Below are 26,478 nucleotides of genomic sequence, written 5' to 3'. Positions count from 1 at the left end.
TTCTTTTCTTTCTTTCTATTTTACTATTTACTGTTTTTTTAAACTGCTTGCTTTTTTTTTTTACCTTAAATTTTTTATCTCCTAGTTTGAAAATTAAGGCATTATATGCACTTATTTAAATATCATTTCTGGTACTTACTATATACACTACACACACTCTTGAAATTCAACAGACTGACTCTTCAAAGGTTAGCAATGTTATTCAGAAGTAGGGATGGGTACCGAAACCCGGTATTTAATCGGTCCGGGGCTAAATTATGAAAGACCGGAGTATCGATAAGCTCTGACGTTAACGGTTCTGCTATCGGTACTGGAGAAATTAATAAAACACACATACATTTATTATTGCTATATATACATTATCTTGCAAATTCTATCTCACCAGAGTCGCCAGCTGTTTTTCAAACATTTTCCATGATGCATTTTTGCTATTCGCAATTCAGAAGCGAGATCGTGCTCACGCGGAGGAGCTTCAGCACGCGCTACATGAAAGCCCTGTTTAATTATGATAGAAGAGAGAACTAAACATTCAAACATCTGCTTACACTTTAGGCCTGTGGCTGTTTTAAGCTAATTTAATTTTTTTATTTCGATTTTGGCTTCTAAGGATTATACAAAAGAAGACATGAGGTAAAGCTATTAAAAACTAGCTGCGTTTCGTATTGTGCAACTTTCCCTTCACAGCGGTGCGCATTCGTTCCTCCTTAAAACCCAAACTTAACGTCAGAATCAGATCAATCGGTGATCGTTGTAAGATGCTGTCTTTACTGTCGCTAAATTGCGGGACATGTTTGATAATAAAATGTTGAAAGCACAATCCAAGATGCCGTCTTTACTGTTGCTAAATTGCGGGACATGTTTGATAATAAAACATTGAAAGCACAATCCGCACACGAGACGCTGTTCCTCAGGCTGAAATGTGTGCGCGCGGCACGCTCCAAAACGGACAAACAAATTACACTTTGAGCTTCGGGCGCATGTCCAATCGATCAAATACACACAAAAATGTCAAAATGGCCGGCTTGGAGAGTATTTACTTAAACACAGTTTATGTCTTAAGTGGAGGAGAACAGTTGGGAGAAAATCCGATGCGTGTCAATATATTGTCTTAAAGTGGCAGACTGGCGCTTGGGCCATCAAAATGCAAATCTGCTCTTAATCCGAATAACGTTATAGCTTTAATAAGCATTAATCTACCAATACATACACTGAAAACTATGCAGTGTTCATTTACATTTGATTACCCGTTCAATTAGGCCTAAGACATCGAGAGTCACGAGAGCAGCTGGAGATGACATTCGTGTTCATATCATCATATAGTGAGACGGCAGAAGCTGAAAACACCGCAAGCATCATCTGCGCTTTAGTATGTGTGTAGAAAAAAAAAAACAGTGTGCCGCGCCATCCGCCATTCATTCATTGCTGAAGTCATGGCGCCTAGTGTGCTGAAATAAATACAGGAAAAGATCGATTCGCGGCTTTTGAGAATCGATATCGAATCAACGTCATTTAAAAAAATGATTAATCGAAAAATAAAAATTTTTTGCCCAGCCCTAGTTCAAGCCCAGGGTGTGTTCCTGCGGGGAGCTTGATTCGCTTCACGTTCGCTTCGACGATCACGTTAGTTATTAGTAAGCAAAAGGCTTTCGTGTTTGAATGTTAGATGTTAGAACAGCACAAACAGGATGAAGCAACCTCAGACATGGCTTGAAATATCAAGACACTGGCTCATAAGAGAGAACCCGCGAGCTGTAGATCGAGGACATAAATGGATGGTATTCATATTTGCCCGTCTAGAGACATAAACCTAAATGAGGATGTTAATGAGGGTTGTTCTATGAAAACAATAGGGGGCATTTGGTTTCACAAAGGCAAGACTTTCAAACACCAAAGTGGGCTCTAAGGGCAGTTACATTCCTTGCCATTTCAATCAGGCACTGATGGGCGGGCTTGGGAACAGAGAATAAGCTCTCTAAAAATGTTTCACAATGTTTGTCTAGCCAGTGTCATGCAAGATACTATCCCTGCTAGGACACCATAGCAATTGCACTGGCTAAAGGAACATAAACTGGGTACTCTATATGGCACCTGAATAGAAATCCTACAAAACTCACACTATGATGCATGTCATATATACTAATTTAACAATTATGCGTCACAAATCACATTATGAAAACAAAACTGAATGAACAATCATTTCTTGTGAGCTAACTGAAAAACAGAACCATGTAAATGATAATTCATGTCGCTAACCAATTATTTTGCCATCTCAGAATACCAATAACAGATTCGCCAGCTAAATTAGCATACTAACATCCCATTAGCCTGCTTAATGTATTCACACAGGTTACTACAATACCATTTTGATAATCCTAAAAAAATATATATAAAAACAAAAAAAATCTCATGCTTGGGGTTAGACTTGTGCCGGTATTCGGTAATGTGATATATCACGGTAATAACTTTAATCTGTGTAAAACTTTTAACTTTATACATTTTTCTGTATTGCTTTATTGCATTTAAATGTTCAGTTATTTTTGTTATAAGAAAAAAGTTATTAAACCTGTTATACTGTATTATGACAGCACTTTTTTTTTTAAACTTAATTTCAATATCGTGATAATACCGTATACCATAATAAAAGCATTAGCAATTAATCGCAACATGAAAATTTGATACCGGCATATCCCTACTTGGGGTACAAGGGGAAATAAGCAGTAAAAACATGAATCAGAGTGATTAATGAATTAAGGTCTGTTCACACCAACACAAATGTTTTGCACAAAAATTTGGCCCCATTTTCACATTTGATTTGTCCGTTCACGACCAATAAGAAAGAAAAGTAGCTTCGGCTTACAGATAAACTTAAATACAGTGGTTACCCCGGTAAACAACGCAGCAACTTTGTTTCTAATTCACTTATCACAGAGAAGAAAGTCAAACATTAGTTTTGAATTTTAATTTTCTGCTATGGTTTTTAATCATTCGACATTCTGACATTCTACTTAGAGCTGTTTACATCCTTGGACTCAGAATTATGTATTTCTATGGAAACCCTACCAATGCCACAATCAGGTCACAAATGAATCTGCAGCAGCGGTCAGGTGGTATGGTGGTAAAGTGGCACAAGTCAGAGCTCCCAGAAAATAGTAATTCTCATAATTATGAGTTCTACAAGTACGTGAACGATTTTTATTTTAAGTCGTCGGAATCTCATCATTAAGACATGGTGTGAATGCACCTATAGTTCTGCTCTGGTCATGTAACAAAAAGCAAAGATCTTATTGGTTGGCGAGAGTTCTTTGCATTGTGATGGAAAAGAATCAGAAGTTCTCTGTTAATAAAAATGGATTTGATGACATGTAAATGTTTGTGCTGGTCCGAAACATATTTAATCGCACCAAATTTGTTTTGGTGTGAACAGGCCTTAAATCTGAATCACTCACTGAATCACAAGTGATTACTTTTATCATGTTCGGCTCAAAGTATTTAAATTCTTTTAGCAAATATTTCCTCCAACATACTAGAACAATTGCTAATGGAATGGGAATCTGAAAAATCAATTAAACTAAAACAACAATTTGCTATATTACCAATCCAAATCCTACTGATATGAGAGCTGATCCTCAGCACCTACATTTAAGAAATGATCGATTATGGTAGAGTGCAAGAGCAAAGCGCAAGTGTTTGCCTCTAACTTTACCAGTTATTCATTTCACCCATACTTTACTAATCTACTCATTGTGGCGTCTTAAACGTGATAAAAGCTGTGACTGTTTTACAAGCGCTAAACAGCAGGATTTGGGCGGGTTCGTCAAGGGTCCATAAATTTCACAAAGCAGTAAAAGTATTACAGGCTATAATAAGATAAAACACACGACATTCAAGAAATTAGCTATGTTAAATATCAAATTATTAGTTGGCGTATATTTGCCTAACTTCTTTTACACACACAAAATGAACACTTATGTTTTTAAAAAATACTGTTCAATCAAATTGAAATAATGCTATTGCACCCTCGCGCACATACCCACCTTTCCTCTTTGTTTGGACATACTGGTTCAATCCTGCTGATAAACTAACTGGCTGAACGCAGAGATAAACGTTAACCATACAGGCCAGAGCTAAGCGTTTGTCTAAAGACTTTATCATGTGTATTGTTTTCGGCAGTAATGGTCGATGACTGTGTGTGTGTGTATTCACAGTAAGCCATGGGAGTTAAATGAAGCTCTGTGTGTCAGCTAGTCTGTATTAGCGGCCGCTTTCAGCCTAACGTAGCTAGCCGAGCTCAAAACAGCTATTCATCCAAACTGCATAATAAATTAACTACAGCCCAAGCCCACTACTACATCAAGAAGCACCCTTACACATTCAAATCGTTACGCATAACAGTTTAAGGGGGAATGAAATTAACGGACTGTCGAAATTCAAATACCCACTAAATTAGCTGGTTAGCTGAGATTAAACCCCATTCCCCTCCTCCATGTCAAACAAACCGACGTTAAATGGCGAGAATCAAGCGTTCTTCTCACCTGGAGTTAGCCTGTGTTCTCCACCCATAGACTGGGGCGACATCGAGTGTGCCGGGCTCTCTGTTGACGGGCGAAGACTGCACCTCTGCGGGGAAGGAGTAGTCGGAGTCCCCGGTAGAGGATTGCACCTCCTCCGCTTGGGGGACTGCGGGCTGAGAAGGGCCTCAAACTCCATAGATCGCTTCAACGTCGCGCCACAAGCCATGATCGCTGATTTAATAAAACAATAAACAAAACCAACGGTAAAACAACACCTTTTCGATATTAAAACACGTCGAATTCTCTTTCTAAATCGACTTTTTCGGGGGTTTTATTGAGCTTCGCAGGATCTCGGTGGCTTCTCTGATCGCACACCGGTTTAAACAGCAAGTGCCAGATTTGTAGCGAAAATGCTAAAACGGCACAGCCGAGGACTGTACCATTCGCAGAGAGGGGGGTTCATATTATAAACAGGTTTGTTTTTTCACCCAGTAACATTAAATCATATTTCATTTGTTACTAAGCAACAAAAACATTCACGCGATGCAAATCATAGTGCATAAATATAAGACATATGTTAAAAAAATGTTTATTTATTAATAAATCTACTACAGTAATAATCGTCCCAACCTGTGATTACAGGTCTATACTGATGCCCTCTTTTTTAACATAGTTTCCAGTGATGTGTTGGTCCAAATCAAATCACAACGATTATAAATAATGAAAGTGATAGTTATACTTACTCAGGTTTATGCTTGCCATTGTTTCACTTTTCCTGTATAAACGGGCCTCTTGCACCGACGTTTATGTGCAGGCTGTTTGAATATAAAATACTTTTACTATAAATTAACATAATATTAACATTAAGTTTCCATATAGGATCATTATCTACCTTATGTGTATCTATTAAATAGCTAAATATATCATATGAATACATTATATATAATAAATGTAACATTTTGTATTAATACTGTATAATAAGCATTTTATAATATTAGCTTTTTTCAATTTTTTTTCAAATAATTTTTTCTTAATTAACTGTAATTAATTACAGTATATTTACATGCACACTGAACTCTTTCAATTCACCGAAACTCCTTGTAGATCAGTATTTCATAACTCTTAGAAACAAAACCTTTAATTTGAGAAGCTTTGATCTCAAATGCCCACTCCTCCAACAGCTTAATCCTGATTGGTGCCTAACAGTCATATGACTCTGATCAACATTTATTGAGTGCAATAGTTTATTTGGCCAATGGCCATTCTTCTGAAGGATTTGCATGTTGATGTTTGTTTGTGTTAGCTTTCAAAGCAGTCTTTCAACTCACAAGGAATCATTTCTTTACTGTCTCTTCACCACCTACATGTTTTGTAGAGACACACAGTGTGGGGTTATTGCACACTTTTGACTCCATATGAATATCACACACTATCATATACCAATTTTTGTCAATTTTGACCCAATCCAATGAAAATAATATAAAATGTAAAACATAATGTAGGCCTAATTGAGACATATATATATATATATATATATATATATTAATGCAATTTTCATAAATATGTCTAAAACAATATAGAGCTCCTCAAACAATGCTGTTTAAATAAACTGAAGGTTGTTATCCAGCAAAATGTGTTTTTATTGATGACAATGAATTAGAGTAAAGTGTAAGTATGCATTTCTTAAACAATGTAGCAGTACATTTTTATAGTTATGGCATACAGCATTTTATATAGTACTTGGCTTAACATACAATAATGCAGCAAAACTTCTCATCAAATTGAAGTTAATACAAGATAAGAAGTTAATATAACAACAATTACATAGCATTTTGCATTCATAGTGCTTTTTCCAACATATAAGAATATACTTAGTGTATCATAACAGTTACTCTTCATAATATAGTAAAAATACAGCATAATGTACAATCTACTGAAAAGGTGAAGCAAAAAAATTTTCTAAAGTAGCAGTCATCAATTTTCACAGTGTAATCTATATATGTTTTGGCGTCTTTTACGCTTGGGTCAAAATGTAGCAGTTGAGTCAGTTGTTCTGAGTGTGTTTATAGGTTTTATTTCACTGTAGAAAGGTGCTTAGAGAAACAGCAGTTTACATGGACAGCTGATCACATAGCCACCTATTCACAATAGACCTATTGTATGTTCCTAAAAAACCAAATATTTTAGATACTTTTAAAATACACTTTCAAATCGTTTTTGGCGCATCCTGTTTACAAAATAATAGCTAATAGCTAATGTCTTTCTTAAAGTGTAAAATTAAGTCTTCACATTCTCCTTCTAAATATATAGAAATTACAATTTACAAAGAGTAAAATTCAAGCAGTAAAATCCAATGTGTTAAAGTTCTTATAAGTTCTTGTTAGTATGCAAACCTTCTTCATTTGTTATTTTCATATTTCCCACATTTTTACTGCTGTTTATTTGATATCCTGTATTCTTATCACAAAACATCATTTTCTGGAAACCTACAAAAAACATATACATCTATAGTATTCATGCAATTAATGCTAACCTAAAATATAATCCTGAAGAACTACATTTTGTGAAATATTTAAAATGGATTAAAAGTTGGCAAATCATTCATATGAATAGGACTTTAAATAATATTTAAATGCTGTTTTACTGCTTGTCTACGCTTTCAGAAATAGTATCTGGGTTACTATCACTAACAGCCTGATCTTTGCTCTTTTTGCTAATGCCAGAAGCATTTTCATTTCTTTGGCCCTGAGCGTTTCCCAAAGTACGTTCCCTGCATGCTTTGCAACATGCTAACAATGCACACCCTTCTCCTCTCAGCTCTTTGCAGCGTAGAGCGTATAGAAGCGGGTTTACGCACGAGTTAACCAGACAGAGCGTGCTACAGAAAGCGAACATTCGCTGTTGTTTGTTCGTAAGGGTCACTGTGACATCCACCATCATAAAGGACAGGACAGGCAGCCAACAAACAGCAAGGATTAGGAGGATCAGACTGAAGGTACGTGCAAGCTGAATGTCCATTCGCATTCGAGCCTGTCCTTTCACGCTCTGCCTCCCCGACTTTGGTCCACCCATAGCAGTTTCATGGCGGTTTGCTTTCCACAGGATGAGAACATAAGCCACTATGATAAGAAAGAGCACCACAAGTTGTAGGCCCGTCCAGAAGGCCAGGTAGTGATGATCCACATAAGGGAAGAGATGGGAGCAAGGAGGATCAAACTTGGTGGTGCACCTCCAACCCATCAGAGGAAGAAATGAAATTACAATCGTTACACACCATAATAATACAATAGCCAGCTTGGCTCTAGTGTGTGTCAGTAGCACCTTGTAATTGGAAGCCTGGTAGATGCAGAGATAACGGTCCAGCGCTGTCAGCAACAGGCTTCCCACAGAGCCCGTGAACGCCATTGTGACGCCACCCAGCTTGAACAGATAGATATTAGGGCCGTCGCTCTGACTATAAAGATGGAAATCTAGAAAACTGATGGTGAAGAAACAGCTGGCAAAGGTGTCGGCCAGTGCCAAGCTGCTGATGAACAGGTACGATGGACGTCTGCGCAGAGTGGCGGAGCTTGCAATGACCAACAGGACCAAAATGTTCTCCAGGAACGTCAGAGGGCCGGCTAGCAAGCAGATTGTGCCAATAGCTTTCTTCTCAGGTGAGGTCAGGACCATGTAACACTGTGGGCTGTTGCACAAGTTTGCATCTGTAACAGTACAGGATCAAAATGATTCAAAATAATCACTTTAATCATATTTTAGGGTGAACATTTTAATATAACTTCTAATAATATTTAAAATATTTTCATGTTTTTAATTGATATTTTAACTAAAATTATTATTTTTTTTTTTTTTTAAATACTATTCAAAAGTTTGGAGTCAGTATGTTTTTTAATGTTTTTAAAAGGAATGCTCAAAAAGGTTGCATTTATCTGATCAAAAGTACAGTAAAACAGTAGTAATATTGTGAAATATTATAAAAATTTAAAATAACTATTCTAATATATTTCAAAATGTAATTTATTCTTGTGATGGAGCTAAATTTTCAGCAGCCATTCCTCCAGTGAGAAATCTTTCTTATTATTACCAATGAAAACAGTTATCAAGTATCAATGAAAACTGCTTAACTGCTTTTTTGTGGAAACTGTGATACATTTGTCTCGGAATTCTTTGATGAAACAGCATTTATTTGAAATAGATTATTTATTTTATTTTTTATAAAAATGTAATAGTCTTTGCTTTCACTTTTGATCAATGTTTTTTTTGCGGAATAAAAGAACTGGTTTAGTTTTAAATAAATCTTACAAAACTTTTGCAAGGTATAGTGTTATTTTTATTTTATTTATTGTTTTATTTTTTTATGTTTACATTTGAAAACTAGTAAAATCATCACAACAAAACTTGAAAAGACATGTCATGGTCACAAACAGGCCATAGAAAATCTTTATGAGAAATAATACCTGTGGTTGTAATGTTTGGTGTACTTTCATTGAAATAAAGCGCAGTGGTAGCTTCTTGATCTTGTTCCAATTCTGTCTCCATTTTCCCCAGGACAGAAATGGTCTGTTAAAAATAAATGACAAATGGTAAAAAAAGAGAGAAAAAAAAACGCAGACACGTTTATTCATGTGCCTCATGTGACTACTGCCAATAGAGACATGAAGAAGAAAAAAGATGTTTGAATTAGAAATTCTGAATATGACATGATTAAGAGGGATAAACCACACTCACAAAACTCATTTAAAGTCAAACATGTCTCCAAGCAAACTTTTATTAGGCTAATGCATTCTATAAATAAAACTGCATTATTCTGCAGACTGCATGGCTTAGATTTAGAAGAGAGGTGATGTTATCCTTAATATGAAATAATCCGTTTGTCCCACAGGTCTATTCTAGTCATTTTTGAATATAAACTACTGGTGACTGACCTAAAGCTGTTCAATAGATTAGTTAAAGTTAGATAACGCCCCCTGCTGGGCAAAAGATGACACAAGATTATTACAAGAGAAGGATTGAAAATTTTTTTGTATTTTCACTAGTATCCACTAGAGAGAGAGAAAAAAAACGCACAGAAAAGATTAAGCAAGATTAAGGATTTTTTTCTATATGTAATTGTGTTACAAGCAAAGTCCAGGAAACAGACACACTCTTTTATCTAGTATAGAATAAATACTGCTCGGTTAGGTAAGTAGCTCAATTAAACAGCCTCACTAGAGGTTATTTTTCATTGTTCCCTCCTTCCACGATCCTTGCCTTACAAGAAGCACTAATATCATTCTTTTTATCCTCCTGCATATCCAAGGCGTATTAGCTCCATGCTATCTCTGTGTGTCTCAGTGTTGTTAAAATTTCAGTAAATACTGGATTTTTTTTTGTTTAAAGCCACTTCTCTAATAGGTCTTTCCCCTCAGAGTCTTGGTTCCTCCCAAAATTCCTTCCTCACGTATTTTTCCTAACCATTTTCAGCTTTGGTGGCTTTTTGAGGGTCATAGAAAAATGTGTTTTGTAAAAAAGTGCCAGTTGATTTGAACGGAACATAATAAGACAAAGGACTGTACAAAAGAGTTTTGCTTTCAGAAGCTGTTATCTGAAAACTTAAACATACGTATGCAATAAAGTGTAAAATTCACAAAAACGTCCTCAAGTTAAAGCTCTCTCACACTCACAAGTGAAATATAAGAAGTTCATAATAACATACTTGACAATTAATAACAAACTATAATATATGTCTTACAAATAAGGCAAGAAAAAACTGCTGTTCATTATTCTACCCATTAGAGTTGTTTCAGTTCACACAGGATTTTAGCATAGTATACATATTGATCAAATGAATTGGTTCTTACCTGCGTTTTTTTGCTGTTGGTAATTGTCTGCTGTTGGCAGATACTGTCTTTCACAAATCTCAAGCCTCTGATTTCAACACCAGAGCATACACCACCAACGCCCCCCATCCCGTGAGAGAAAGAGAGAACCAAAATTTCAGTATTACACTGTTATAGCACAAACTGTGCTGTATTCTTTTTTAATGAGCAGAGATGCAGGTGATTAAAGAGACTGAAGTAACGAGGACACATTATTGGGGAAAGAAAAGCAACAGATGGAAAGTACCAAAGCTGTTTTTCTCTGAGATGAAAACTCACACTCAAAGAGGAACCTTTCTGTGTCTCATCTCCACAAGATGACATACGCATAATAAATGCTGAAACATTTCTCTTTACCACAAGCTTCCTCATGATGTTCGTCCCTCAGTCCACAATCATTTTATTAATCCTTTCCTTACAAGAAAAGTTTTTATTCTCCCACATATTCATCCCAAAGCGTGTTAGCTCCATGCCACCTCTTTGTGTCTCAATGTTCTTAAAAGTTCTGTAAATGTCTCATCACCACAAGATGACAATAGTGTAAAAAATTGGTGAAACAATTCTCTTTAGCACATCTTCCTCATCTTGTTGCTGACCTATTTCACAAATTTACATTTGTTATGGAGAGCAGATGGTGGAGGGAAATATCGGTTACCTCTCACTGCAGCTGTCCCCAATTTTTAATACATTTTCATCCCTGTAATTGCTTATTCTCTGAAAGGGTTTGGCTGAGAAGTGATTTTTGTGAGGAACTGTAAAAAACAAGGCTTTTGAGTTTTTAGCATTTTGAGCTCCCAGTAACATACATTCATTAGTAGGCTAATGAATAAAGAAATATGTTTTATTGAAATATGCTTTATTCTTGGACGAGTGTAATCCAACAATATCCATACATACTGAAAAATTTATATCTTCCTGTCATCAATATCCAGACCTACGGAAAGATTAATATATGTCAGTCAGTAATATCTTTAAAATATTTTCTCAAACTCTGTAGTGCTATTTTTAAGCAACAGGTGGCGCTTGTGAAGAACTTCTAATTGGCCCAAGTCTGATAATGTGTAGAAAGCTTGCATCCATCTTTCTATCTATCTATCTATCTATCTATTATATAGTATATTTATTCATCTATAAATACATTGACATAGGCTATAGCATAATATAGCTCTTTAAAATATAGATATGCATAATATATACTTCACAAGATTTGTCTTTTGGGTGTAACAAAATCATAAAAGCATGTTTTGCTTCTTGTGTATGTAGATGTAGAACATTGTCAAATTTGGTCATTTGACCTCTTCTCAAATCGTGTGTGACCGACAAGAGCCTCCCACCTAACCTAGTTTCCAAACATAGGATGCAAACTTATGGGCCAAGCCCCCCTGGAAAGCTCTAAACCAAGGCTGCATCCAGAGGGTGTGCACTTCCGTCCCCAAATACGGATTTTGATTAAACAGGCAAACAAGCACTACATTATGCAACAGGTTTACTTAAGGGATAAGCAGGAGCAGGCCTATTTAATCTACAGATTAGGGAATTTTAAATGAGAAAGCAATCATAAATGTGACCCTGGACCACAAAACCAGTCATAAGGGTCAATTTTTCTGAAATTGAGATTTATACATCATCTGAAAGCTATGTATATATATGAAAGAATAAATAAGCTTTCCATTGATGTATGGTTTGTTAGGATAGGACAATATTTGGCCGAGATTCAACTATTTGAAAATCTGGAATCTGAGGGTGCAAAAAAATCTAAATATTGAGAAAATCGCCTTTAAAGTTGTCCAAATGAAGTTCTTAGCAATGCATATTACTAATAAAAAATTAAGTTTTAATATATTTATAGGAGGAAATTTACTAAATATCTTCATGGAACATGATCTTTACTTAATATCCAAATGATTTTTGGCATAAAAGAAGCGACTTAAGACTGGTTTTGTGGTCCAGGGTCACAAATAGTAATTAAAAACATTGAAAAGTTTCAAACGTTTCAAACAGTAAAAGTTTTTAGAAGTTAGTTACAGTTTTTCTAAATTGTTTTCGCTCATTTTTTGAATGAACATTCTCTAAACAGAATTGTCACAACTGTTTTATGGGACATCACAATTCAAGTCTGGATAATGTAGTAACTCACCTGAAACATTTAATTCATGCTTCAAAACCTAGTTTTGTGTCAAAATAAAACACAAATAAAATGACATCTTAAAATATGTCAAACAACAGATGTCTAACATAAGTTAAATATGTGTCTGGTATAAGTCTAGTTTAAATAGTTTCCGTTTAATTAATTTTGAGCTGTTCAGATAAAACAAGGTTGGAAACAGGTTAACAGGCAGAGAAGGTTTAAATCTGGTCTGATAAATGGAATGTTTATCTGTATTCTAACAGCTGTTCAACTTAAAATATTCTCAGAGTTAGAGTGCCATAAACAATCTAAGTAGACATTTTGCTTCAAGAACACCAAATGGCCCATATGCCTCCTCCAAGCCCATTCATTGATTTATGAAGATACTACACCCCCAAAACAACACCTTTATCTGTAGCTTTTCAAACACTTTTCCTCCCATTGTCATTGGCAGTAGATACCACTTCACAGGTTTTTATCTACATGTTGTCACATGCCAGCATGTGGTGTGTGATACTTCTTAAAGGATGTCACGTTTCTTCTTGGTTTTCAAGACAAACTAGGCCTATTTCCTGTATCCCACTCACACCTTTCCTCCGACTGTGATGATGTTTTATTGGGTTATTAATATACGATGGATTTAACAGCATGTCGACATACTCATAATTCTTTTCTTTTCGTCTCTTTGATCTTCGATCACCGATCTGTTCTTTAATAATTTCCACAAACTGTCTTAAAGTTTACTCAAGTAGATCAGATGTGTCCTTGCTACTTGTGTTTCTTAAAAGTAATATCCTAGAAGTCTTACTTTTATAAGCCACTTGGACTTTTAAAGCCTGTTCCATTGCTAACAGAATTTTACACAAGGCACATACACGTATACCAGTTGTGCCTTTCGATGTTATGTTATGCCATGGACATTTATTAGTAGGTTGTGTTTGCGTTTTGAGCTTAAACCAACCGGAAGAAACCATGTGATCATTTTATATGCCTTCGAGTTATTACAGTAACGCGGAAAAACCAAAATTCCCCACAAACACGTATAAAGCTCAGTGACGCAGAAAGGATGGCAACAGGCGTGTTCTTCGCTCCTATTGGTCACACGTCGGCATTGCTGCTCCCTGATTGGTCAGCACACCACAAGCCCAAACTACTTAGGCTTTGTTGAGGATCCATTTTGTTGTTAGACGGAGACAAACTGGAGAAGGAGGCAAATACCATTCCGCTGTAACCTCGGATTTGAACAAAGATTCGCATATCGGGAAATATTTTCTCCTTTAACAGCTACAGCTGACAGACTAGACGAAGGGCTTATTCCATCGAAGCCTGAGGAAGTCGGTAAGTTTTCTATTGAGTTAAAGACATAGGGAGTCGTCGACGGTATTGACGCCATGTTGAGTAAGAGAGTCTTTGTTTTGGTACGGGGCCAGAAAACATGACCTAATACCATTGTTTTTATCATTTAAAAGTTTATTAGTAAAACATTATAGAAATGACCTGCAATTCCGAACCAAGTTAACTGAAAATGTACTTTTTTTAATGGATAACAACCGTCAAGACATTGAGCACAATGGAGGAAGATTAGATGTTGTTTATGTAATACCATATTCACAAAATATTTCGTACTATTCGAGGTTTAAATGTATCATTGCTTAAATTACAAATTATATGCAACCGTTTTTTTGTTTGACCCTAACTTATTTTTCACTTTTGCTATTTTCACTCATTGTTTTACACTAACAACTAGTTTAATTAATGACGCAATATTCGTGAAGAAAATAAGCGTTACTAAATTTAATTTAAAACGAAAGCATTTAGGAAATAACATTATATTGTTGTTTCCTTTGTTAGATTCACGGCTTCTAAAGCACCGTGCGCCGAGGTGAATTCATGTTCAGCTCGGTTACACGACAAAACAACGCTCATTGGCACATGAAAACTTCAGATCTTGCTGGACATAGATGTGCAGCGAGAAGTAGATCAACTACTTCGAGGACCTGGAGCCCGATTGGTGAAGAGAAGTTAAAAAGTGAAGAGAACGCACTCAACTTTTCTTCAACAGAGAGGTAAGCAGAGGAAGCGAGTGGGGGATGGGCGGAACGCGCTGCACGTAGTCCTTTGTTATTGTCAGCCTGCAACAAGGCCCGTTTTTAAACCAGTTTGCACCCTTTAGCTTTTGTAATTCAAATATGCATTTATTTCTCTTTCATTAAACAAGTTCTTTGTCTTCTGATAGGTGACATCCAATCAAAGCACTATGGGAGGTGGCGAGAGATACAACATTCCAGATAGCCCGGCGCCTAAGAAGAGCCACCAGATTGGCAGGGGCAAGCAGAGAAGTCGAGACCAGAATGGAGTGGTGCATTCCGCCTCCTCAGGAGCCTTAGGTGTGCCCCATCACCACAGCCATCACAGGGGTGATAAGGGCACCAGCTATCCTTGGTCTCCTGAGGCGTGGCAGTCTGTAGACAAGAAAAATGCCTCAGTTCGTTTTGCCACACCTTATGATCAGAATTGGGAGGGAACCATGTCCCATCTGAACAAACTTTTGTCAGCTCAGTGTGGTCAGAACTATGCTGGAGCCAAGTTTAGTGAGCCCCCATCCCCAAGTGTGCTACCCAAGCCCCCGAGCCACTGGGTGTCTCTTCCCATGGGCGCTTGCGATCATCGTGAGATGATGACCTTTGAGTTAAAGAGCCTCCTGAAGGTTCAGGCCTAAGAAGGTCACTCACTGTTGCTCTCTTCTCGCCCTCCTCTTTAATGCTCCAGCTGCGTAATATATTTTACAGATATTTTTATAGATTTGCGTCTTAATAAGGTGATGACCATTTGGCAGGCAGATGTTTCTCCTGATGTTCATCACCTAACTTTTTTTTTTTTAAAAAGCAAACCGCTCCAATAGTTATTACGTCGCTGTAGCCTTAAGGGGCGGTCGAGAACTTTTAGTGAAGCCGTATGCCATGACAAATGATGAACTGGATGTCCTCCTTAATAACTCATTGCTCTGTTATGCTCCTGTTTTGTTTTGTTCTTTTTTTGATGGCTGTTTGAGACAGTCAGTGTGTTTTTTCTTCTCAACCAGGCCTAGGAGTAGACAAAATTCCCACCATTTCCTTGCATTGTTTTTCGCTTGCTGAGGTTTGATGCATACTCTCGGCTTGAGTTTTAATCATGCAGGGAGTGTCAGAAACCTCTTGGTGCCAAGCACAGCAGCATTTGTAGCGTTATAGTGCATACTGCATTTCCAGGTATCTATTTTTATTTTGCTTTTTGGGAAGTAAAAGCCACTCGACTTCGTTCTGCAGGGAGACCTAAGCGAAAAGAATACTAAGGGGAACAAGCTTAAGTGTACATAGGTCATTTGACTAACCTCAAGCCTAATGAGGTGGCACAACGGACCTTGTGATTTCAACACCTGTACTTTTTTTTTTTTTAATGGCGCTGTGCGCATTGCACTATAGGTGTTGAAATTCTCTAAGGTTCACAAGCTCTATTGCAGCATTAAACTTTCTTTTTGCATCCCTTGTGTTAGCTTAGATAACTAAGTGTGATTTTTAATGTTTACCAAAGCTAAGAAAGCAGCAATTTTCTGTTGGAACCCCCCTTGCTTAACCAGATCTGGTTACAAGTGCCATAAATCATCGGGTAAGGCATTAGCGTATATCAAGGTTTTGGTTGACAAATCATTTTTGGAATTCATTTCTTTTTTTTTCCCTTTTAACTCTGCTGTACTTTTGGAACGATCACAGAGCAAATATGCGGAGGAGGGTTATAAGGCGAGAACAGGACGGATGTTTTCTGTGGTCTCGTCTCATAGCCTTGTTTGCTCTGTGATTGTTTTGATACAAGCATTATGTTATGAAATGTGTGTATTATGGCACAGGGGAACTGAAAAATAGGGCGCAAGTCCAGTGAGGACATGTTTACATTGTTTGTTTTATAAGAAGGCAGGCGGACGACATTATACACACACACACTGCCCTTTCTCACTTGTTGTTATTCTTGCACTGCTGTTCATTTGTGTTCAAAAGTTTCAGACAATGTTGCTCTTTCAACTGTGGATATGATGAAGCACCCCTTCCCACTTAGTAATGAGTGTGGTGGAAACTACCTCTCTCGCAGAACGTGATGTTAATAGCTATCTTAAAGATGACAAAACAAAGCTAATGAGTTTTGATATGTGTAATAGAGCCATGTAAATAATGAAATGTATAAAATGTTGTAGCATATTGTACATTTGTGCAGGAATGTTTGAAGCCTGCAGATAAAGTATTTTTAGTAATAACACTGAATGTAAAAGTCACGCTAAGGATGTGGCTTGTTTTAAAAAAATGCTGAAGAATATTTTGTTAAAAAAAAAAAAAAACTTTTTTGCATATAGTGCGTCAACCCCTGCACTGTGTGATTTGTTGCCAGTGATCTTGCACATATTTTTATTTTGTATAATGCACCATGTAGGGGCAGAGCGAGCTTTAAGTGCAAGTAAAAAAAACAAAACAAGGAAAAACAAATATTTTGAAATTGAAAGGGACTTTTATACATTTTGTTTTCAAGTTGCCTATGCAAATAGAACTTTTTTTTTTACATTTGTTTTTTTGCATTGATATAACCCTCATTATTTTACCCTTTATCCAGAGTCCATAAAGCAGTGTTGCATTTGCCCCAAGTCATTGGTCTTTCCTCCGCGGGCCAATGTTTGAAGCCAGCGATGCTGCATTTTACCTCCAGAATGCCAGATAATATTTTAACCTTTTAAAGTAAAAAGTAAATTATTTTAATGGAATGTGTAAAAGTCCTTTTCCTAAATTTGGTTATCTTGAACAATTGGCTGTGAATTTATCCCAACCTTGAAAGTGTCACTTGAAATTGAAACTGAAAGCCCTTTTGGTAAGAATTGGTATGTACTAAAAGATTGTTTAATTTGGTTGTCTAAAAAAGAATAAAATCCCTTCCCTTCCCCCCAGTACTGTCTTTGTGTGTGCTGTTTTTAATCTGTAAGAGTTTAACATTTAAAAATGGATGGATGTTAGTCTTTATTGCTGTTTGAAGGGTTACAAATACATAAGTTATTTTGATGTACAAATATTATTGATGTACATACGTGTTTTTGCCAATAATCTTAAACACTTACTGCCAGTTCGAGCAGCAGGGCACATAGCACAACTTGACACTGTGTATTGGACTTCGGCCCAGAGTTTTGAAACTATTTACTGTGTGGCCCATGAAACTGATTATCTGTTTGGACAAGAACTCTTGTCTGCTCATGTAGACAGCAGCACCCATTGGATATGTTTTATAACAGTGGTTTATCGCCATGAAATGTCATTAACAGAACAATTTTTAAGAATTGTAGAAAATGTTTAAGTTCTTTGGAAAGATTTGAATATGCTTAGGTACTTTTTAAACAATTATATTGCATGACTATTACAATATAACAAAACAGGCAGATGACTTGTGAAATATCTGTCAATACAGACTAAAGTCAGACCAAAAATTAAGAGATGGAAAAAATTACAACATATAAATGAAATGCAGGAAATGAATGGTTGGTGTATGGCCGGAAACTTTAAGAAGTGATGTTTGCTTTAGAGAGCATGATTAAAAAACCTTACTCAACTATTGTAAATTACAAATGCCAGTGATTATATTTTCTCTGTTGTTTACATTCTGTGGTTAGTCTGCAGTATTTGATTTACCCTGATAGCAACAGGACAAAGGGTAAATAACGTTATTATAACTACTGTAAAGAATACAAAATTACAAATAATCCGGGGGCGATAGTAAGTAATCCCTACAGCAAGTTCACTTCATCCCTGACTCTTAGCCTGTGGTTATTTAAGCAAATGGCTTGTAAATAACGTATTTTAATAAAATTCGCTTAACATCGCTTTGGAATTTAAAGTGCGCAACGTCGAATGCAGTGGTTTCTGTTTTGTTTTCGACAGCACCATCAGCTGGCAGCATAGCTACATTACTGATTTAGATGATGCAGACGTAGCATTGAAGAAACAACCGTTCAATAATTTAAATTGAATTCAAACCACTCAATACAGCCTGAATAGTGAGATTGTTTTTTAGCTAAATGTAACGTTAGTAGTAGATATTACAATACAAACTCTTCAGTTTGTAGTCCACATTTAAAAGCACTGTATTCAAAATGAACGTTTGCTGAATGAATGTGTATAATTTACATTGTAGAACAAAACGTGAAACTCTTTCAGTAATGTTAACTACAGATCTTATTTTACTCATAAATCGAAAATCGACAGTAAAAAAAATTATTTCCGGAGTTTGACTCCAGCGCAACACGGGAACTTTTATTATGAAAGAGTGCCGTAATTTTTTGTTTAACCAGGAACTGCTGGCGCATGCGTAGAACGAAGCGTTTCACCTGTCAAAGACTTTCATCAAAAATGGTTTCATCCGCAGTGTCAACGCTACCTGGACTGATGTCAACATTAACGCTGCTGTATAACAAATGGCTTTACTAAAAGCAGATATGTGATCTCGCCAGCGGCATCCGGGAAAGCGTTTCTTGCTGTCAGTATACCCACCACCGACGTCGCATCTGACCGTACATCGTTCACAACCTATCCATTCAACCATTCACCCATCTATCCATCCATACATCCATCTGCCCACAAGATTAACAAAAACAGCCAGCCCCTCACAGCTCAGACCTTCTCAAAAAATCACCGTCCGACTAACAACGGTAAGCAGCAGCAGCAGCAGCTAACTGGAGAGGATCCGCTAACGTTATTCTTAGCGAGCCTACAGTAGCTTAGCAGTTAGTGTGTGTCCATGACATTTGATCGTGTTTGGTTGGTTATTCTGTCCGTGTGTGTGAGATGTCGTACCGAGTGGAAAGATTTGGAGATATGTTTACCATGAACCACTCATTCGTCATTGTCACACTGGCAAATCGCTTTGTAGGACCTCATGGGGGCCTTCTCATCACATAATGGTCCCTTGTTCCCTATCAGCTGATCATGGGAAATGACAACCAGCCTGCCAAATTTGTTGGATTTTTGAATTTAGTTAAATTCAATTGAAAAAATGTGGAAGATTTAAAAAGGCTTCAGATTAATATGTTTATGATTATGATCTTGTTTTGGTTATAGTAAAACCTGTGGGCTGTTATGGTGCATCTTTAAGGGACAGTTCATCCTCAAATAGAAATTCTGTACACCCTCATGTTTTCTAAACCTGTATGACTTTTTCTTCAGTAGAACACAAAAGGAAAATTTAAGCAGAACTACAGCCTTGGTCACCATTGATTTTCATAGTGTAGAAAATGACAGTGAATGATGACTGAGATTGCTATTCCTATTGTTTGGAACAATATGAGGGTGAGGAAGTGATGGTTTTTGGATGAACTGTCGATTTAATGCATTGTTTTCATTTATATTGTAGTTTTTTGAAAGAATAACATGGGAAATAACAACGGCAGATTACAGTGCAGTAAAATATGGAAGTATTAATTTTTTTCCTAGTCAGTGCTTTATTGTTATTGTTAATCTTTACCCTTTATAGCTTTAAAGTGGCTCACCTGCAACTGAGTCACACCTGTTAATAATTCAACAGCCTCTCACAGCGTCTCCACCAGTGACAGTGAGCTCTTCTGAACACTAAAGGGCCGCTGTGTTTGGTTGAGTGTAAAAATATTCCACACAGTGAAGCTTAAAATGATAGCTCACCCAAAAGTGAATATTCTGGCATCATTTACTCACACTCAAGTTGTTCCAAACCTGTATGAGTTTCTTCTGTTGAGCAAAAAGGAAGATATTTTTAATGTTGGTAACCAAACAGTTGATGGTAACCACTGACTTCCATAGTATTGACAAAATACTATTGAAGTCAATGATTATCGTCAATTGGTTTATTCAAAATAACTGCTTTTGAAACTCATACAGGTTTGAAACCACATGAGTAAATGATGACGATGTTAATTTTTGGGTGAACTATCCTTTTAATGTTGAGTATGCTGGAATCTGGGTGTGAGCTCTTTCTTTCCATTATCAAGCATGTGATCTATGCTGCAATATTACTCATTGAGTACACTGCTTTTGATTGATTTTAACCTTTGTGCATTTTTTTTCTCTGTTCCTTTACACTGAAGGTGTGATGTTCGTACGTGACCTTGGAATTGGCTTTTAGTCCCATTGTGTAGGACGATGAATGCAGAGGAGTTGGAACTCCTCGGGGACTCGAAATACAGGAACTATGTGGCAGCGGTAGATAAGGCCCTTAAAAACTTTGAGTACTCCAGCGAATGGGCCGATCTGATCTCAGCACTTGGGAAGCTCAACAAGGTCTTTTTCTACACCCCCTTGATCACATTTAGAAGCTCCTCTAAATGTGGCAGTTGCTTTACTGATCTTATTTTTCTGTATTTTGTGGACAGGTCTTGCAAAACAATGGCAAGTATCAAATTGTGCCTAAGAAATTGACTATTGGAAAGCGTTTGGCTCAATGCCTCCACCCGGCGCTGCCCAGCGGGGTTCACCGCAAGGCCCTGGAGACCTACGAAATCATCTTCAAGATCATTGGACCAAAGCGCCTGGCGAAGGATCTTTTCCTTTATAGGTAGAGATTGTCCAAGAATGATTTTTCTGCTACAGTGACTTTTAGTGCCTAATATGTTCCTTTTCACCCTCCTCCTCAGTTCTGGCCTCTTCCCTTTACTATCCAATGCTGCAATGTCTGTGAAGCCAGTATTACTTGGGTTATATGAGACCTACTACCTGCCCTTGGGAAAGACTCTTAAACCAGGCCTGCAGGGACTTCTGACCGGTGTACTGCCTGGTCTGGAGGAGGGCTCAGAGTATTATGAGAGGTAAATTAAAAGGTTTTTAAACTAGAATGTACTAGTTTCATATTTACTTAATATGTACACTCCCGTGCCATTTTAAAAATGTTTTTCATGCTTCTTTTTTATGCTCTTCAAGGCTGCATTTATTTGAACAAATATGGAGTAAAACAGTAATATAGTAAAAAATTATTACGATTTAAAATGCTGTTTTCTGTTTTAATATATTTTAAAATGTAATTTATTGTTATGGCAAAGCTGAATTTTCAGCAACCGTTACTCCAGTTATCCCTGTCATGTGATCTTTCAGAAATCATTTTAATATGCTGATTTGGTTCCCAATAAACATTTCTTATTATTATCAATGTTAAAAACGTTGGAAACGGTGATGATTTTTCCCCCCAGGATTCTTTGATTAATAGAAGTTCAAAAGAATAGATTTTTTTCAGAGTGTTTATTTTCACTTTGGGTAAATTAATATGCATCATTGCTGAATAAAACAATTTCTTTCAAAAAACGAATTCTTACTGACCTCAAACCTTTGAACAGTAGTGTATATTCTAATACTCTAAAATATACTTAAAAATAAATAAATAAATGTTACATTAAGGAAATTTCAATGTATTAATAAGGCAAATGAGCAAGTGCAATGCAATATCTAATGGCAAAAATATATCCTATATCGACAAATACAGATGAACAAACACAATCTCCAGTATCAGCTGGCAACTGATATGTTTCCTGATATATTGTGCATCTCTAATCTTAATCTTATTTCATCTGTTGTCCAAAGGACCAATACTCTGCTAGAAAAGGTGGCAGCAGCTGTGGAGCAGCCGGCCTTCTACAGTGCCCTGTGGGGCAGCATCCTAACCAGCCCTGCTGTGCGCTTGCCTGGAGTGTCCTTCGTCTTACTGCACCTTAACAGAAAACTATCCATGGAGGACCAGCTGTACATCATTGGCAGTGACATAGAACTGATGGTACACTGATCAATAGTCATAATGCAAGCAAAACAGACCTTAATATTGAATGATTCAAAATATAGAAATTGTTCAGTTGGCCGCCACTGAGTTTTTTTTCATGTTTATATCATTGTTTTTATCAGGTGGAAGCAGTCAGCACATCTGTACAGGATTCTAGTGTGCTAGTGCAGAGGAGCACCCTGGATCTTATCCTGTTCTGCTTTCCCTTCCACATGAGTCAGGTAACAATACTGATTTATTTAAGACTTCTTTCACCTTTATTTGTCCCAATGCTAGGAACATTTCCTAAAGTTCTCTCCGAGATCCATCTTTGTTGCTTCTCAGGTGGCATATTACCTGTCCATCTTTAAAACAGATATTTGTAGATTTGGTTTGAATTATGAGTTATTCACACTAGTCACAAAATAGAAATGTTAGTTTAAAGTATTTCACATAGAAATGAAACACTAACATTATACTGTAACTGTGTGGTTCATTTCAGGCTACACGTCCAGACATGATCAGAATTCTGTCTGCAGCACTTCATGTTGTTCTAAGAAGAGACATGTCTCTGAACCGTAGACTGTATGCTTGGCTGCTGGGTGAGATATTGACACTTCACACACAAACTGTATGCCATCCATTCATTTTATTTTTGTCCCAGCTTTCAATGATATGGCATTCCTTAGCCATGTTTTGCTTGTGTTTGCATATATCCAAGCAGATACACTACCGTTCAGAAGTTGTGGTCCATTAGATATTTTTTTATGTTTTTGAAAGAAGTCTCTTATGCTCACCAAGTATGCTTTTATTTGATCAAAATTACAATAAAAGAATAATATTTTAATTATTATAACAAATAACTGTTTTATATAATATTTTAATGTATTTTAAAATGTAATTTAGTCCTGTGATGGCGAAGAATTTTTAAGCAGTCATTACTCCAGTCTTCAGTGTCACATGATCCTTTAGAAATCATTCTAATATGCTGATTTGGTGCTCAAGTCACATTTCTTATTATTATCAAGGTTAAAAACAGTTGGGCTGCTTAATATTTTTGTGGAACACTTTTTGATGAATAGAAAGTTCAAAATATAAATCTTTTGTTATGTTGTAAATGTTTTTAATATTTTATCAATTTAATGCATCCTTGCAAAATAAAAATATTAATTTCTTTAAAAATGATCTTACTGACCCCAAACTTTTGAATGGAAATGCCCATTAGCACTGAAAACAAACAAATTTCTTTGGAAAACTTGCACAGTAGCAATTATGAAATATTTGCTTATTAAAGGGGTCCTATTATGCTCTTTTACAAAGTCTTGATTTTGTTTTGGGGATGTACTAGAACAGGCTCTCATACTAGGTTGTTCAAAAAACACATGATTTTTCACATATTTTACATTATTACAACACCTCTCTCCCCAGTCTGGCATGAACGGCTCGAATAGTTCCTGTATCAAATGAAGACCCACCTTCTGAAATACGAAATGTGCTGTGATTGGTTAGCTGGGCCAGTGTGTGATTGGCACCACTCGGCGCCTGGTCGGGAAATGTCATGCCCCTTACCATAGCCGCCTGCGAGCTTCAGTGTAAATATTGCGTCAAAATCAAATCAATTTGAGCGCGATTTAAACCCGGATGATTGTAACCACTCTAAGTTCGTCTGCCTTGGGAAAGCTAGCGTGTCTCCGACATAGTGATAACACTCGTTGCCTTCTCTAGTGCAGCTCAACCAGGTCTCGTCCCATTCGTCAATATTTGTGATATCACAAATCCCGGAAAATATGCGTTGTAGTCCAAACGAGTCGTTCGTTGTAGTTTTTGAAAAGTGAATTCTGTTAAATAAAATTTCTCCTTTTGAAGTGGACTTTGAGCTTTGTAACTTTGCAGATCTTTTTTATGCTCAAACAGCAACATTACAGACTAACTAAAGTTGAAAAAGTGAAAAAGCATAATAGCACCCCTTTAAAGACAGTCAATAAACAATTACAACTAACTAGTTGCAGTGCATGCCGTACTTAATTTGACAACTTGATAGAAACAACTAAAATTTGCTGAAATTTTTTTTTGGTTGACCTTATTTTGTCTCTTACTTGCTGTCAATATGCTGTGGATGAATATTGCGGTAAGTTTATATGTCTACAAATAGCCTGTTATCATATTTTCATAAACACGTCCTCATTTATTTCCTTGTATCTCTGTAAGTCAACAAAAATGATTACAAAAATTGAACATCTTTGTACTCATGTCAGTGTGCAAATTGTGTGCTTGGTGGTGTTTTCAGGCTTCGATAACAATGGTGTGCAAGCAGGCCCTCGCAGCACCCGACTCAGTAATCCAGAAGAGCACGTCACACACTACTTTAACACTTACTCCAAGGACATGCTTGTTCAGGTAAGGAAAAACCTAGAAGTTCAAAGCAGCGTATAAAGTACAAACAGTGAGAGTTTCACCCATTTTTTGAATGTAGCATTAGGGATGCGATCCAAATTTGAAAGTCCCCATGAAATCAAAATTAAAGTTTTTTGGGTGTTAGTATGAATATGTTAGTCTTAAGGTTATCTATAAGGCAGTGTGCTCCAAAACAGTGACAAAATTCGCAATTAGAAGATATAAGCATTCAAAGCTTGCAGTTCGTCACTTCCGCCAAAATCGGCGCAGACCACAAAATGTATCGGAGCTATTTGAATTCTACACAGCATGCTATATTTTATAGCAATATGGATGAGATTGTGGCTGGCATACCCTGTCAAATGCGGCTTTACGGAGCTCAACGGCTCTGAACGGCTCTAGCCCAAGCTGTGATATAAACGAACGCTATTGGCTATTTTAAAAAGGGGCGGGGCTGCTTGATATGTCCCGCCCTGTCTTCCTGTTTCAGTTAAAATGACGTCAACACAGAGTAACGCTGCGTGTTTCTAAGCATTTCAGGGGACCTTTAAATTAAAAAGGATAGATGTGGCTCTTTTTGTTGTTTTGGGCTCTGAGCATCAATGGGACATCAGAAATCCCTGGTGATCACAGTACTCTAAACAAATATTTTTCTAGACACAGAGAAATCAAAAGCAGTGAAGAAACTTCAAAAGTTCTCTTTTTTGAGTTTCCTTTTGTTGTAAAATCAAACCGTTTTTGTTATGTCTGCAGTGGCACACAGGTGCATGCACACATTTTGTCAATAAGCCACTCTGTGAGTCTTCACTTCTCTTCATGTGGTCTACATGCATGGTTTAGCTGGCAGTGAGACACTGGTCCCAGTGCAGGCACAGACAGAGCTGCTCAGTGCCATGCGTTTAAACCGTCCTGCTACCCCTGGGGTTGAGTTTGGGGCTTCAGCAGGGGGAGTTTTGTTTTTGGCATTTTCCTCTCTTGTTTTATTGGAGGGGGAATTGTTTGATTGCGTGCCATCTGGTTTGGGCCACTTGTTGGATCTCGCTTGTTTGGGAAGTAGGTTATTGCAGGGACCGTCTGTTCTTCTGTCTGTGCAGCCATGCGTTAGACCAAGTGTGAAATCCCTAAAGAGCTGAAACACACACACTTGCACAGGCATTCACAGTATAATGGAGATAACTTTTTTTCTCAAGGGTACTGCAGAGGAATCTATCTTTGGTACTTTTGTTACATTTAGACTTGTTACATTTTTTAAATGCATGTTATAGATCTTGTTATACAGTGGTTGCAAAAAATATTAGAACACTAGTATTTTCACCAGCTAAAAATTGTTTTAAAGGGTTAGTTCACCCAAAAATGAAAATTCTGTCATTAATTACTCACCCTCATGTCGTTCCAAACCCCTAAGACCTTCATTCATCTTTCGGAACACAAATCAAGATATTTTTGATAAAATCTCAGAGCTCTCTGACCAACGAGAATACTTTTTGTGCATAAAGAAAACAATAATAACATAATTTATTCAACAATTCTTCTACCCGAGTTACCGTCTTCCGCCATTTTGGAGAGTACCCCAGAACGTAATCAACGTAAACAGCGTTGTTTACGTTCAGTAGACAGCGTGCGCATGCTGAACGTAAACAACGTTGATTACATTCTGGGGTACTCTCCAAAATGGCAGAAATTACAGTTGAACCACTGATGTCACATGGACTATTTTAACGAATTCCTTGATACGTTTCTGGACCTGGGAACATTGCAGTTGCAGTGCTGTCTATGGGAGGGTCAGAGAGCTCTCAGATTTGATAAAAAATAA

The 26,478-nt window shown here is 36.9% G+C and overlaps 4 protein-coding genes across 4 annotated transcripts in view; 2 read left to right on the top strand and 2 right to left on the bottom strand.

Moving 5' to 3' along the window:
• The window catches only part of akirin1 (akirin 1), a 15,393-nt gene extending 10,475 nt beyond the window's left edge, over window positions 1-4,918 (bottom strand). Inside the window, exon 1 of the mRNA XM_016523466.1 lies at window positions 4,533-4,918. Within this exon, the coding sequence (XP_016378952.1) occupies window positions 4,533-4,737 (205 nt within the window). The 5' untranslated portion in view covers window positions 4,738-4,918. The remainder of the gene's footprint in view (window positions 1-4,532) is intronic.
• A 2,233-nt stretch (window positions 4,919-7,151) lies between these two features.
• On the bottom strand, window positions 7,152-10,375 carry cnr2 (cannabinoid receptor 2). Its single transcript, XM_016523404.1, has 3 exons — window positions 10,352-10,375; window positions 8,969-9,071; window positions 7,152-8,215 (listed from the first exon to the last, which is right to left on the bottom strand). The coding sequence occupies exons 2-3, from the start codon at window positions 9,048-9,050 to the stop codon at window positions 7,152-7,154; spliced, it is 1,146 nt and encodes a 381-aa protein (XP_016378890.1). The 5' UTR covers window positions 9,051-9,071; window positions 10,352-10,375.
• A 3,294-nt stretch (window positions 10,376-13,669) lies between these two features.
• On the top strand, window positions 13,670-17,003 carry pnrc2 (proline-rich nuclear receptor coactivator 2). The gene is made up of 3 exons (XM_016523464.1): window positions 13,670-13,835; window positions 14,349-14,563; window positions 14,734-17,003. Exon 3 carries the CDS (start codon window positions 14,755-14,757, stop codon window positions 15,214-15,216), a length of 462 nt encoding a protein of 153 aa, XP_016378950.1. The 5' UTR covers window positions 13,670-13,835; window positions 14,349-14,563; window positions 14,734-14,754; the 3' UTR covers window positions 15,217-17,003.
• A 1,861-nt stretch (window positions 17,004-18,864) lies between these two features.
• The window catches only part of LOC107716858 (protein dopey-1-like), a 25,143-nt gene continuing 17,529 nt past the window's right edge, over window positions 18,865-26,478 (top strand). The window contains 8 exon segments of the mRNA XM_016523465.1: window positions 18,865-19,209; window positions 20,617-20,809; window positions 20,902-21,083; window positions 21,163-21,333; window positions 22,100-22,289; window positions 22,415-22,513; window positions 22,774-22,873; window positions 24,559-24,668. Of these exon segments, the coding sequence (XP_016378951.1) occupies window positions 20,672-20,809; window positions 20,902-21,083; window positions 21,163-21,333; window positions 22,100-22,289; window positions 22,415-22,513; window positions 22,774-22,873; window positions 24,559-24,668 (990 nt within the window). The 5' untranslated portion in view covers window positions 18,865-19,209; window positions 20,617-20,671.

Source organism: Sinocyclocheilus rhinocerous, unplaced genomic scaffold (genome assembly GCF_001515625.1).
Source record: "Sinocyclocheilus rhinocerous isolate Xijiao unplaced genomic scaffold, SAMN03320098_v1.1 scaffold300, whole genome shotgun sequence".
In the NCBI taxonomy this organism is placed as follows: Eukaryota; Metazoa; Chordata; class Actinopteri; order Cypriniformes; family Cyprinidae; genus Sinocyclocheilus; species Sinocyclocheilus rhinocerous.
Note: the sequence above shows the minus strand (reverse complement) of the source record. Positions and strands in the feature narration are given on the sequence as shown.